We start from the raw sequence: 14,714 nt of genomic DNA on the forward strand, positions 1-14,714 counted from the left end.
TGATTTCCTATTTTTTTGTATGTTTCTCACCAAACAAATTTAAATATGAGACAAAGATAACACAAATAAACACAAAATGTAGTTTCAAAATGAAGGTGTTTATTATTAAGGGGGAAAAAATCCAAACTTACATGACCCTGTGTAAAAAACAATGATTGCGCGCCCCCCATTATAACATAAAAAAAAACTGTGGGGCATCACATCTTTGGAAACCTGAGTTCAATTTCTCTAGCCACATCCAGGCCTGATTACTGCCATGCCTGTTCTCGGGCAAGATACTGTGGGCCAAGAAACTAGCCCCAAATTGCTGTCAGATGCATCCATTGGAGTATGAATGCATGTTGATGTTAGAAGGCACTTAGAGAAAAGTGCTTGTGCCAATGGGTGTGAAAGAGTGAATTAGCCAAGCTGTGTAAAGCGCTTTGTCTGGTCAGAGTAGAAAAGAACCAGTACATTTACCATCCAAAAGAAAAAGTATTTTGTCCATCTTCTTCCGATTATCTGGGGCCGGGTCGCGGGGGCAGTAGCCCAAGCAAACAAGCCTAGACCTCCCTCTCCCCAGCCACTTCCTCCAGCTTGTCCGGGGAAACAAGAAAGCATTCCCAGGCCACCCGAGAGATATAATCTCTCCAGGGTGTCCTGACCCAGAGTGGGGACTCCACCCTTTTCCGAGCCCAAATAAATCCAGTCCATTTCCCATTTACAGTATTTACACCTGCATTCAATTTAGAATCACCAGTTAACCTAGTAACAACAACAACAACAATCTTTATTTATAGAGCACATTTAAAAGCCTTGGGCATACCAAAGTGCTTTACATAAAACAATAAAAGGTTCAAAAGTATGACTGTGAACCGTGAACCCCTCTATGTCGCTACACTGTTGTTAAGTTAATGAGGATATTTAGGCAACACTGAACCCCATGCTGAGTTTTACAGAGTGAATGATTTGTAAATTATGTGTTCTATCCAGTTAACTTTTTTGTCTTTCAGGATTTAACATACTTGATGACTGACCCTAAGACCATTCCTCTCCTGTTGTTCTTTTAAGAGTGGGTAAGAGGCATTTAATTTCTGTGTTCACATACAAGTGAACAGAACGTGATAAATGTTTTAAGTTACTGCTTGATATAACATTTTAAGCAACCTGACTTATATGACACATAGTAAAACCTCCCCAAAAGAAATTCACACAGGTTTGTTTCCACTTCTATATATAGTTAGTGAGTACAAGTATGTTTCTGCATTTGCTTTTAAATTATTCTTCCATTTTCTTCTGGAGACTGTAATGGCACCTAATTACTGCAATATCACATTTTTGATCTGACTAAATTCAGTAAATGTTTGTGTCGAGTCTACAGTGGAAAACATCATAAAACCATGAGGGCCATGGCTTTCATTTTCCCCCCGGTACCCACCTAACACAAGTTTCCAACTCAAACATCTTTTGCTTTAGAAAGTAGCCATTTCCTCTTAGTAAGCCACAGATTGGTGGCAAGTTGTTAATCTTGTTGATGTGTGAGTTAAAACTGCAGTGGCAATTCAACCTGAAGTTTAGTAACTGTGTTCAAACCACAGTTACTAATGTTAGGTACTAGCTGGCTACTTGGTTGATAAAGCATCTCTACTGTTTCCAGAGTTACTAATTCCAGAATTAACATAATTTTGGAAAATAAGGAAGGATAATTTTGTCTCAGGTCTTTTACTATAAATGGTAACTGGACTGATCCTTATATAGTGCTCTTCTACTCTATTTAAATACTCAAAGCACTTTTTACAACATGTCATTTTCCCACTTTCTATGTAACATTCATGCTCTGAACCACAGCCATCCACAAGATAGATAGTTGTAAATTCAACATTCAACTCATGTTTGGCAGCAAAACTACAAACAGGAATAAAATGCAATCATGGTCAGCTTCCACTTCTACTGTAAGGAGTCACATGAGAATCTCTCAAATCAAAAAGTTAGGGGAAACCACAGAACTGTGATGTCATGGAAGGTCCCGTAGTAGAGTACATATAGATGAGTGATGAGGAAGTGCACCAGAATCAGTGTGTTTCTTCGTGACAGAGATGGAACTAAAACTTGTGCTTAGCGTCTTTGTGCTGTACATTGAGGGTGAGTGTTTGACTTTTTACACTCTTTGGCAGTGTTCGATCTGATAAGTGCTGAAATAGGATCGTAACCTACATGACTGGAAAAAGCAGATGAACACAGTGAGGATGACTATTCCTTGGAGTAAACAACTTCCTTCTGAGGCTGTTTGTGATCTTTTACATTTAGATGATTTATTATATAGAGAAAATTATGGTACAATTACAAGCTCTCATATTTCACACAGAAAGTGCTTCAATTTTCAGTAAAAGACTCTGTTGCATTAGTTATGCATTAGAGGAATTTGCATTTGGATTTCTGTTTGCTCATGTTCACATCAACTGAACCTAGAAAGTTGGGATGCTGCATAAATTGTAAATATAAACTGAATGCAGTAATTTGGAAATCTGCTAAACCCATATTGTATGCACAGTAGAACATAGAAAACATATCAATTGTTTATACTGAAACTTTGTACAATTTCATAAAAATAATAAGCTCATTTTGAATTTGATGGGAGCAACATTACTTAGGAACACTTCCTATCACTGTGTTTGTGTTTGCCATAAATGCAGGTTAAAGCTCTATCGTGCAATACATTAGTCTCTATGCGTAGCACATCTGGTAAGACACCATTAGTGCTATTAAAAGCATGTAAAACAGCTTGGCTTGATAGGAGGAGGTCTGGGTGAACTGGCCTACCAGGATCCTGACCTTTCACCTGTTGAGAACATGTAGCATATCGTGAAACAAAAAATACAACAAAGAAGTCCCAGGAGTAGCTATAATCCTGTCATACAAGAACAGGATAACATTCCTCCCCCAAAGTCCAGTAACTGCTCCCTTAAGTCCTCCTATGTTTATGGACAGCTCTTAAGAGAGTTGTATTTTTTTTTATTAAAATGATAGATTTTCTCAGTTTTAATATGTTATTGTTTTTGTTCTGTTGTAAATAAGATGAGGGTTTGTGGCGTCAAATTGTTGCATTGTGTTTTATTTACATGTTACAGTACCCTGGCATTGTTGGAACTGGGGTTGTATGTTGAACCAGTTCACAACTTCTCAACTCTGTTAAATGACTGACATAAAATGAAAGTTCTTTAGGACAGTTTCTTCTATGACATAGAGTATATATGTAGACTGGCCCTTTAATAGTTGTCAGTAATGGAATGATACAGATGAAAACCTTATAATGAGACAAAATAGACAAAGGAGACTGGCTTTATCTTTGCATAAGAGCAAACAACGTAACATACACAGTATACAATGTGTATATTTTAGTTAGCATTAAGAACTTACTGAGAAATTACATTTTCTGTATTGATCAGGCAATACAAATAAAATTGAAAAAGAAACAGAGACAACCAAAGCCTTGAGGGACATAAAAATTACTGTACTGATGAAAAGTCATCAATACAAATATTGGTGGTTGTCAGTTGATGTAATGGCATGACTAGCACACAAACTGCAAAAATAGCTTTATGACCTCTGCAGTGGTGTCAGTGTGCCCCCAACAAATGTGTTTTCCGTGTGTTATTTGAAACCCACAGAAAAGAAAAAGCCCCCAAAGGCCCCATGAACAACCTACAGCAAATATATATTTTTTCCTCACACCCGCCCTACTTTCTCTTTCACCTTGAAAGCACTGACCACATTACTTCCTGTTAGAACAGAAATGCATCAGATGTATAACAGGGGGGCTGCTTATTTTGTAGCTGCAATGAACAGCATTTTTTTCCTGTCACACCTCCTCCACACACCTACTGTATATATACACAGTGACAGGCCAGTGGCAGAGGTGGTGGCAGATGAGTCAGACTGTGAAAAGTTTGACTGAACTGTTTAAAACTTAACTTGGACATCTGTATGTGTGCCACTGACTTTTTAATTTCAGCAGATGGTTGCTCACTTGTTTTTACCATGTTAGGAAATGTGTTATGCACATTTCGTTCTCAAAGAAACTTTAACAAAGTCAAACTTCCTTTTATTTTATTGCAGTTTCACTTGCAGTATTGCAGCATGTGACGGTCATGGAAGGTGAGAACCTCAGCTTAAGCTGTCCTGTTACCAATGCTGACAAGACCAATGTGGACTGGAAAAACCCTAAAGGATTTGTTATGTTCTTCAATCACAATCAAGGTGAAAATGGCATATTCAGTCACACTAATGAATGTAAAAACAAAAACTTAAAAAGTGGCAAATGTTTGGGCCAAAATTCAAACAACCTTTGGTGAAAGGCAAACATTAAATAACTTTAAAAAAAATTTTTTCCAGCCTTAAAGGACAAACGCTACAGAATCGACACACTGTCTGAGTCAAAATTCTCCATCAGTGTTTCCAGTGTCAAATTTAACGATGGAGGCAATTACACATGTTCTCATTATGGAGACCAAATAACAGAGAAGATAGTGGAGGTGACAGTGTTGGGTAAATATTATCTTACGTCTTTCTTTTTACTTTCTTTTCACATCTTTACTAGCGATGGGATCAGACTTTGACAGTTATACTAATTACCAAAACAATTACCACTGTGTTGATCTTGTTTCATAAAACTTTGTCTTTTGCGATTCTTTTGAAGGTTATCCCAAAATGTCAAAAACAAAGCATGAAGGAAAGACTGTCATAAAATGCACTGCTGTGGGGAACCACTTTGCTCCTCAGATTTCTTGGAAAATCGACGATGGGTCAGAATTTCTTGGTAAGTTGGAAGAAAGTGAGAATGATAGTTTGAGGTGTTAGTTAGAAAAATTGCCCTTCAATCAGTATTTTTCCCAGTGGATTTTCCAAAAAGCTGAATTGAGGTGACTACACAAGGGGATGCCATTTTGATATCATTCCCTTGCTGATTACTCATATTTATGTATCATAAAATGTTTTATGATACATAATTGGTAAACAAATGTTTGCTAATTTCTATACATAGATAAAAATAAAAAAAAGTTACATGTATATTGTGAACTCAATTCAATTCAATTAAGAGCAGTTAACTAGGAATAAGCACAAAAAGTGAATTTATTTGATACTAGGAAAGGTTGATTCTTTTTAATAATAAATGCAATGTATTCTTCCTAAAACTTAACTACTGTGCTTAAAACCACAGCAGTTAAGAGTGGATGGATGGGTTAGGGTTAGGTTAACATGGGTGTTAACATTTACGTTGCGGAATTTAGACATTTGTAGGTGTATTAAAATTAGTGACAGCAACCAGTGAGTGGGCTCATGTGATGATGATGATAGCATGACCCACACTTTCTGGAATCTTTGCAACTATGATGAGACTGAACAACGTTCAAATGTTTAAAAAAAAAAGACTTTAAACAAGGGGGATTTTGAATTTTATTTTGAATTCCACAGAAGAGTAGTTTCCGTTACAAAGGGTTGATTTGATCAAGTGTTGCATTTGTGATGGTGTAAGTTGATGCAATTGATGCTAATGACATCTATCCCATTTTACAGCTCGTAACCAATTCCAACAGGAAGCTAAAAAATACATCTCCACTGGGATGATTGAAATTCTCTCAGTAGAGAAAAGAGTTACTGTGAAGTGTCTTGTTCGTCACCCTGCATTGAAATCAAAACATCTGATGAACTTTGTAATAATTAGACGAGACTGTGAGTATATTTCATTCATTTAGTTTTTCAACACCACCACATTATAGCAACAGTTTTAAACATTAAAAGAGTAAAATCATCCATTTTATTATCCATGACTTGTGTACAGTGAATAACTTCCACATAAAATGTTCAATTTGAGGAACAGTGACTGTGTAGTTGTGTCGTCACAGAACAGGGAAAGCACTGGGGTTTTTAACTCATGAACTGCGCCACAAAACAGTCCATAGAACCAGACTGTGAAACTGTCTGACCAAAAATAAAAACAAAAAAAATGGCAAATCCACGTAATTTCCTCATTCTGTGTTGTTAAAAAATCTAGTTTCCTCTATTCTAATAAAAATGAAGTGTGATTTGCAGATAGTTTTCATGACATCATGAATTTTAACTTTCTCTGAACTGAGTGTTGTTTCTACTCAGTAGTAACACAAGTCCAATTTCTGTCACAGCAAAAGCATCGCTCCACACATCCACAGTCAGTCCACATACTGTTAAAGGATCAACAAAAGTGCCAGGGACAACAACCATGTGGATCAGACATAATAGAACAGCAGTGTACTCCACCACAAGAAATGAGAACAAGCCCTTATCAGAGAGCTCAACGGTTCCCTCCAGTCTGCAGGCTTCCACCAGTGACCCAGAGATGTCTATCACTAGATCTCCTCAGATCCCTGTTACAGGCCCTACAGACCCACATCTCAGCACTAGTGGTGAGTGGAAACTGTCTGCATTTTTATTTGTTTTTTATGCCCCGTGGATTTCAAGAAACATAAGGTTTCATATTAGATAACACACCTTAGGATGAGCTTAGGGACACAAAAGAAAGTTTTAAAAAGAAATACATTTTATTTAGTTCACAATGAATAAAACCCCATTTTACATTTTAAGTTATGCCATACATCATATTTTAAATGAAACTTAAATCCCTCGATCCGCTAAAAAGGAAAGTGAACTTTAGTGGAGAAATTAGCCTACAATACATCTCTTTGTTACTGCTTAGTATTGTGTGTTTAGCATATTACACTAACTGTGAGCCTATGGGGTGGAAACAAGAGTGATCACATACAATGTCTAAAAGGTCTCTTAACCACTACTGTGGTTGATATAACACCAGATGTGTTTCCTGCAATGGAGAGCTTGAGCTATATGAAACTCTGTCATGTTAGATGTATTCACTGATTGGGAGGCTGCAGCTCTGTGGGCAAACAAAAACTGTTCCGAGAGCATATCTGCTCTGATCGTCAGATATGCTCCAAAAAAAGCAGTTTACGTCTTCTGTCTTCTGTCTTACTGACATTGGTTAGAAATGCACTATATAATGTGTGAATTTACTCACACAGTAAATTCAGTGTAATATTAAAATTTAAGCAGAATGTGTGCAAAACAGTTATTTGTCTTCCATTTTTGCATGTTACCTGAGCTTTATATATTCAGAAAATTACTGTAAAAAAAAAAACAAACACTAAAAATTAATTTTAAAAAAAGTCCTATTGTGTTCAAACAGGGTAAGCAATGACACCATTGAGGCAGTAGGCCCAACAGGTTCTTCAAATATGTGTGTTTGATGCCACCTGTTGGTTACTCTGGAAAACTACAAAAAAATGGTTCCATTTGAAAAACATAATAGACCTGGACTGTAGTAGCTTCATAGAGTCTGTGTTAATTATTGTACCTCTTTTCTTTACTACACCTTTAAAGGCTGGACATATTCCCCTGAAACCACAGAGAACATCACCATTGATAACATGGACAGTAACACAACAGGTACATTTACACTCAGCTTGAATAGTTAAAATAACAGTTCCTCTTCTCTGAGAATCACAGAGAACACCATGTGTTTTAAAATCCTTAAGGTTTGGGGTTTTCTCTATTTCCAGGGAATTTTGACTTAAACATGCATAGAAAAGACCAAGAAAATTCATCATTGCTGGTCTTGCTAGTGACATGCCTGATCTGTGGCCTTCTAGTGGTCGTCATTTTTTTTGCTATCAAGCTGAGGAGAGCACACATTGCCTGGAAAAGAGGTAAGCAGGTCACGTTTTCTGTTTGATGTCAGACTAAAGTTGCTGTTATTTACAATTTTACTTGACTATAGTCTGGCTAAAAATCATACATTCTTGCAGCAAGTGTGTTGTACTTTCAGGAATTGTGATCTAAATGTATTTTTATTTATCTTACAAAAGATTTGACAGTTTTTATTGTTACAGAAAATGAAGACTCTAATCCATCAGAGGAGAGCAGTAAATCTAAATCAAGCCATGAAGAAAAGACCTCACAAGCACAACGGAGAAGAGGTACAAAACCTTTTAATTAGATGGTTGTTCGCATCTATGACTGTATTATACCTTCTGTTTAAATGTGAATATTATAAAATGTAGCATTTGCTAAAACATGACTAGGGTCATGTTGGCAGCTTAGAGAAACAGCACACTTGTCAACCAGAGGATAAAGTTCACTTACTTAGGGAACTCAAACTCAAAAATCCAATTAACCTTTACATATTTTGAATCCCAGTTAATGGTCAGGGAGTGCTTTCATTGACGCATTTTGCCCAGTACACTGTAAAAACTGCCTTATCCTATCTTAAAAGAGAAAATGGGATATTTATTGGTATTCTTTATTGTTACAGGCCTCTTCAATACAGCCTTCACACAGTATGTTGTTGAAGAACCAGCAAAGACGATGACTTCAGTGCAAAACACAGCTGTGATCACAGCAACAACTTCTCAACATCAAACTACAGCACAAACTTTAGCCAAATGTGATGCGAAGGAGACATCGCTATAACTGTCTTGAAAACACAGTTTTCATGATATCAGCAATTTTCCATTTTTTTCTGCACTTGCATGGCAGAATACAGGGCAATCATTCACTTATTATTGTTAGGAATATGTGCTTACTTATGGTAGGTAGAACCTACCTTTGATCTTCAGCAGCATCAGTTCTTGGTGCCATGAATGCCACGAGATGTTGAAAAAAACGACTTAAAGTATCTACATTATGTTGACATCATTCATCACATCATTTGTCTACTGTACTTTTATCCTTGTTTTCATTCTGTTACATTGCTACAGCTACCGAAGTCCACTGAACTCACTGTTATGTTCATGAGGGTTAGATTTCCTGTGTGTAATGGTCAGTAGAAGATCTCATAAACATATGCTCATGGTCAGACAAAGGAAAACATTTCCCCATACCGATACATAACCTGGACTGTCGAGGTCCATTCAGTCTAACAATTGACGACAAGTTAATTCCCCCCCCCCCCCCCCTTACATCATCAGTCATGCCATGTTTTTGTTTTATATGAACATTATATGTAACGCACCTGACCTGTATTTACAATAGTAGATAGCACTGCTGCTATATGACTGGCGGATTGCCAGCAACAGCAAGAATAAGCATGTCTGCAGGTGTTCCTAATGAACTGTTTGAATGTCTACACAGGATCAAATGTGGCAACATAATATCTGTAATATATACTGTGTGAATATAGCATATATGTTGCCTTGTATGTATATATTTTGTATGTTTGGGTTGAACATGTAGCAATAAATTATATTTTGCTATAATATATTGTTTTTGAGCATAGATAACAGGCTATGGGAAACATTCATATCATATACATATTATCAGCACTCTGTGGCTTTGTCTCTGAAAACGTGTCGAGCATTAATACGGTAATATAACACTAAGGTCTATATGCATATTTTTAAAAATAGCTCCATAATATATCAATTATGTATGAACTTAAAGAGCGTTATGTAGCTTACAAAAACAGAAGCCAAATCAAGCACCGAACATGACTGACATACTTAACGGTAAAATCTAAAAAAAAAAGAAGAGAGAGATGATTTGCCTTCTACACTTCACACAAAGCTTCCATCTTATGGCATGCGGGTATTCACAACCATTATGAAGCAGTCACAATAAAGCAGGAAGTGGGATGGATTGTGTCTCGCGTCATCGGTTCACCAAAGCCTCATTGGTGAACCGATGAGGAAAGACTCAGTGACTGCGCCGATTGGATGCTGTGCCGGTGATATAAAGGGTTCGGCTAAAGGTTCAACCTCCTTTCGTTTCTCATACCGGCAGGGTTGAGTCACCGTGGCGCTAGTCCATTCCAGCCCAACAATACCCACAGTCAACCTCAGTTCAGTAACTCGGTAAGTCATTCTGAAATACATTGGTGTTAACAGAAAGTTCTGGTATATTAGTTGAATTTGCTGGCAGGATTTGCTTTATATATGACTGATGTGCATGTTCACTGGGGAATGCTGAATTTTCTCCTCGTGTTAAATGCTTGACGGTTATTTTATTAACAAATATGTATCGCATAGTGAATTATGAAGGTGAAAGTATTCATATCCTTGTTATCGAGGCGTAATCATCGGCTCAAATGCTGCATTAAGGCTATATAATGGCGGAGGGGGAGGGGGGGTGGAGAAATCCTGACGCGTTCGAGAATGTTCTCGAACAACTGTTAAGCTACCCGGATACCCGGAATATACAGGCTTCCGGTTTTTTTCTTTCTTTTTTTTTTTTACTCTAGAGCAAAAGTAAAAGGTTTTGTAAATCTTTTCAGATTTAATTCTTTAAATATTTTCTTGTGCTTTAGACACATTTTAATACAATAGTTTTAGTATCAAAGCACTCTAGCTTTTAGATTTCCGGTTGTACCAGTTTGCTGTGCACGTGATTTATGACTGACGCATGGCTATTGCTTGGCCATGAGCCACGCTCATTCAAGGCGGGTTCCTTCATTTTTTTTCTGTAAGTGGGTGGGTTGTTGGAATTGGGGTTTGTTAGCCCAATAACGTTGTTAAAATGCTTAATGTTTTATGGCCAAGGGGAAAATAAAAGCTCTTAATCAAATTTATATAATCAATATAAATTTAAAAGACAACTCTAAATTAAACTTGAAGGATAATTAAAGCAAATCAACTAAAACCATACGTTTTTGTTGTACATTCTAGTTCTATTAGTCTAAATTGCCTTAAATTGAATAATTGGGTAAAATGTAGTTGTTCAATTGAATTTGACATTAAGCATGTTATAAAGGATTGAAGTAAAAAAGTTACAGGTAACTAGAAGACCAATGTAACACTGTTCTTGCATTTCTTTAGGAAACATGTCAAAGGGACCAGCAGTTGGTATTGATCTTGGGACCACCTACTCCTGTGTTGGTGTGTTCCAGCATGGCAAAGTTGAAATTATTGCCAATGACCAGGGCAACAGGACCACACCCAGTTATGTGGCCTTCACAGATACTGAGAGGTTGATCGGCGACGCAGCCAAGAATCAGGTTGCCATGAACCCCACAAACACAGTCTTCGGTAAGGGTTAAAATTTTACTTAACAGTAAAAGTCAATTTGGTTGATGAATACCAATTTTTTTTCACACCTTGAAAAAATTGGTATTCATCAACCAAATTAAGTTAACGCCTCAGTTTTACCACCCATGAGCTTGTCTTGAAGCAACTCATCTGTTAAAGACCAGTCTTGAGCCTTGTGGATTTGAGGGAAGAATGATAAGACTATTGCAGAAGTGTATTGCATCTTTTAAAAAAAACAAAATATAACTTTCTCTTTCAGATGCCAAACGCCTTATTGGCCGGAGGTTTGACGATACAGTTGTGCAATCAGACATGAAGCACTGGCCGTTTAATGTCATCAATGACAATAGTCGCCCTAAAGTTCAAGTTGAGTACAAGGGTGAATCAAAATCATTCTACCCAGAGGAGATTTCCTCCATGGTGCTGACAAAGATGAAGGAGATTGCTGAAGCCTACCTCGGAAAAGTATGCTCTGAATTTTCCTTTGTGGAATAGAGTCGCAATTTTTCACATGACTCATCAATTTAATGTCCATATTTTTCTTTACATTTCAGACTGTCAACAACGCTGTAATCACAGTGCCCGCTTACTTCAATGACTCTCAGCGTCAGGCCACAAAGGATGCTGGCACTATCTCTGGCCTGAATGTTCTGCGCATCATCAATGAGCCCACTGCAGCTGCCATTGCTTATGGGTTGGACAAAAAGGTAAATGGGTAAAAATTTATTCTGGATTATACTACCTTTTTGTTAACTGTCTGTTCTTAAGCACTATCAAATCTGTTCTCAGGTTGGATCAGAGAGGAATGTTCTCATCTTTGATCTTGGTGGTGGCACCTTCGATGTATCCATCTTGACCATTGAGGATGGCATCTTTGAGGTCAAATCCACTGCTGGTGATACTCATCTTGGTGGGGAGGACTTTGATAACCGCATGGTCAACCACTTCATTGCAGAGTTCAAGCGCAAGTACAAAAAGGACATCAGTGACAACAAGAGGGCTGTCCGTCGTCTGCGCACTGCTTGTGAGAGGGCAAAGCGCACCCTGTCTTCCAGCACCCAGGCCAGTATTGAAATCGACTCTTTGTATGAAGGAGTTGACTTCTACACCTCCATCACAAGGGCTCGATTTGAGGAGCTCAATGCTGACCTCTTCCGTGGCACCCTGGATCCTGTGGAGAAGTCACTCCGCGATGCCAAGATGGATAAAGGGCAGATTCATGACATTGTATTGGTTGGTGGCTCCACCCGTATCCCGAAGATCCAGAAACTTCTCCAGGATTTCTTCAATGGAAAGGAGCTCAACAAGAGCATTAATCCAGATGAAGCTGTGGCCTATGGAGCTGGTAAGTTTTCAGAGGAGAAAAAAGCTACTGATGATAGCTGCCCTATTATAATCGGAATTTAGTTTTTATCTTGAAATAATTTTTTTTTTTTTGGTTTTAGCTGTCCAGGCTGCCATCCTGTCTGGTGACAAGTCTGAGAATGTGCAAGACCTTCTCCTTCTGGATGTCACACCTTTGTCTCTGGGTATCGAGACTGCTGGAGGTGTTATGACTGTCCTGATTAAACGTAACACCACAATTCCTACCAAGCAGACCCAAACCTTCACCACTTACTCTGATAACCAGCCTGGTGTGCTCATCCAGGTAAGTGTAGCCTTATTTATCTTGGCCTTTTAATTGCAGTTATGTTAATTTCTGCCATTCACATTCCACTAGAGATTGAGACTCATGTTGTCAGACATTAGCATTTGTGTAGATGTGGAGTGGAAAAATTATTGGCTGACCTCTATTTCAACAGGTTTATGAGGGTGAGCGTGCCATGACAAAGGACAACAATTTGCTGGGCAAATTTGAGCTAACTGGAATCCCTCCTGCTCCTCGAGGCGTTCCCCAGATTGAAGTGACATTTGACATTGATGCCAATGGCATCATGAATGTCTCTGCTGTTGATAAGAGCACTGGCAAGGAAAACAAGATTACCATCACCAATGACAAAGGTGGGTTTTGATTGATGACAGTTTTGATTGATGACATCAAAATTCTGGCACAACTTGTGACTCTTTGCTGTCCTTCTAGGTCGGCTCAGCAAGGAGGATATTGAACGCATGGTTCAGGAAGCAGAGAAGTACAAGGCAGAAGATGATGTTCAACGTGACAAAGTGTCTGCTAAGAACGGCCTGGAGTCATATGCTTTCAACATGAAGTCCACTGTGGAGGATGAGAAGCTGGCCGGCAAGATCAGCGATGATGACAAGCAGAAGATCTTGGACAAGTGCAATGAGGTCATCAGCTGGCTGGATAAGAACCAGGTAACCCCACCCCCAAGCACACACCAGAAAAAATCACAATAGTATCAATTGCTATGAAGGGCTTATACAATATCTATATTTTGTAGACTGCTGAGAAGGACGAGTATGAGCATCAACAGAAGGAGCTGGAGAAGGTGTGCAACCCTATCATTACCAAGCTGTACCAGAGTGCTGGAGGTATGCCTGGAGGAATGCCAGAGGGCATGCCTGGTGGCTTCCCTGGAGCCGGTGGTGCCGCTCCTGGTGGTGGATCCTCTGGACCAACCATTGAGGAGGTCGACTAAACATTCAGCTATACCAGCTGCTACCTGACGTGTTTTCTAATAAAGTAACCCTCCTAGAACAAGTAAAAATGCAGGAGTGAAATTTAATGACCTAAAAACAGGGTTCAGAGATGTCATTTATGGCCATTGTTTGCAACACAGGTGCAAGGGAACAACTTGTAGTTGGCATGATTGAGCAGAGTCTTCAAATGTCAAAGTGTTTTGTGTATGGAGATGTAACTGCCTTGACAATAAATTAATCTTGCAACCCTTATGTGTTGTACATGAACTTCTAACTTGAAACTGGAAGCTCTTAATTTATCTCAAAGCAGGATCTGTAAATATCTTGGGGTGGGGTGGGCACTGTCTTAATGCTCTATTGACTAATTTGTGAAATTCTCAGGATTCTTTGTCAAATGTGAAATGAAACTAGAAATTCCTATGGCTTACCTGTAGGTAGGTTCAAGCCATGGAAAGTAATCCTCCCTGTCACTTTACCACTATGGAACATGAATCTACAGAATGGGCTCAACATAGCTAACAAATACACTCCAGCTTTTTTTTTTTTTTTTTTTTAAGTGACAATTTATTAAATGGTAAAAGGAGGAAAATAAGCATTTTGTGTAACAAATTTACTAAAACAATGTTTTAACCCTTGGCTGCACAGCCTACCAATATCTACACTCTTCCACAAATGGGGTCAAAAATAACCCCAAATAAAATCAGTGTTTTGCTGTAAACTTAGTACTTCAAAATCTTTAAAATGAAGAGTTGTAATATTTTTATATTTGAGGTATTTCTCATGAGGCGCTTTGCATTTTTATTAATTTTAAGGAACTGCAGTTTTTGTATCGCTTGTATCACTTTTGTATGCTTGTTTGGCATATACTGCAGAAGCTGGGTCCTTCCCTCTGAAAGGCACAAGTTGTTCATCCACTGTAACACAATCACGTGAGGATGAATTTCTGCCTGCAGTTGACCAGGAACAGGCCCCATATGTAGCAGAAAGCTGCCATGTGGTTTGTTTAGGCTCTGGTCCTCTTGTCATCAAAGTGCAAGAAACTGCAAATATCTTCAAATCTTTGAATTGACA

The 14,714-nt window shown here is 38.3% G+C and overlaps 2 protein-coding genes across 2 annotated transcripts; both read left to right on the forward strand.

Moving 5' to 3' along the window:
• Nucleotides 1–2,064: 2,064 nt before the first annotated feature.
• On the forward strand, nt 2,065–8,975 carry crtam (cytotoxic and regulatory T cell molecule). The gene is made up of 10 exons (XM_005753177.1): nt 2,065–2,121; nt 4,096–4,236; nt 4,372–4,524; nt 4,676–4,795; nt 5,554–5,709; nt 6,159–6,419; nt 7,408–7,473; nt 7,587–7,733; nt 7,917–8,003; nt 8,339–8,975. Exons 1-10 carry the CDS (start codon nt 2,076–2,078, stop codon nt 8,494–8,496), a joined length of 1,335 nt encoding a protein of 444 aa, XP_005753234.1. The 5' UTR covers nt 2,065–2,075; the 3' UTR covers nt 8,497–8,975.
• A 788-nt stretch (nt 8,976–9,763) lies between these two features.
• On the forward strand, nt 9,764–13,895 carry hspa8 (heat shock protein 8). The gene is made up of 9 exons (XM_005753178.1): nt 9,764–9,875; nt 10,836–11,045; nt 11,305–11,510; nt 11,600–11,752; nt 11,835–12,390; nt 12,491–12,693; nt 12,848–13,046; nt 13,126–13,358; nt 13,445–13,895. The coding sequence occupies exons 2-9, from the start codon at nt 10,841–10,843 to the stop codon at nt 13,640–13,642; spliced, it is 1,953 nt and encodes a 650-aa protein (XP_005753235.1). The 5' UTR covers nt 9,764–9,875; nt 10,836–10,840; the 3' UTR covers nt 13,643–13,895.
• The last annotated feature ends 819 nt before the right edge of the window (nt 13,896–14,714 follow it).

The sequence above is a fragment of the Pundamilia nyererei genome, unplaced genomic scaffold, assembly GCF_000239375.1.
Source record: "Pundamilia nyererei isolate P.nyererei 1_Seehausen unplaced genomic scaffold, PunNye1.0 scaffold00410, whole genome shotgun sequence".
Lineage (NCBI taxonomy): Eukaryota > Metazoa > Chordata > Actinopteri > Cichliformes > Cichlidae > Pundamilia > Pundamilia nyererei.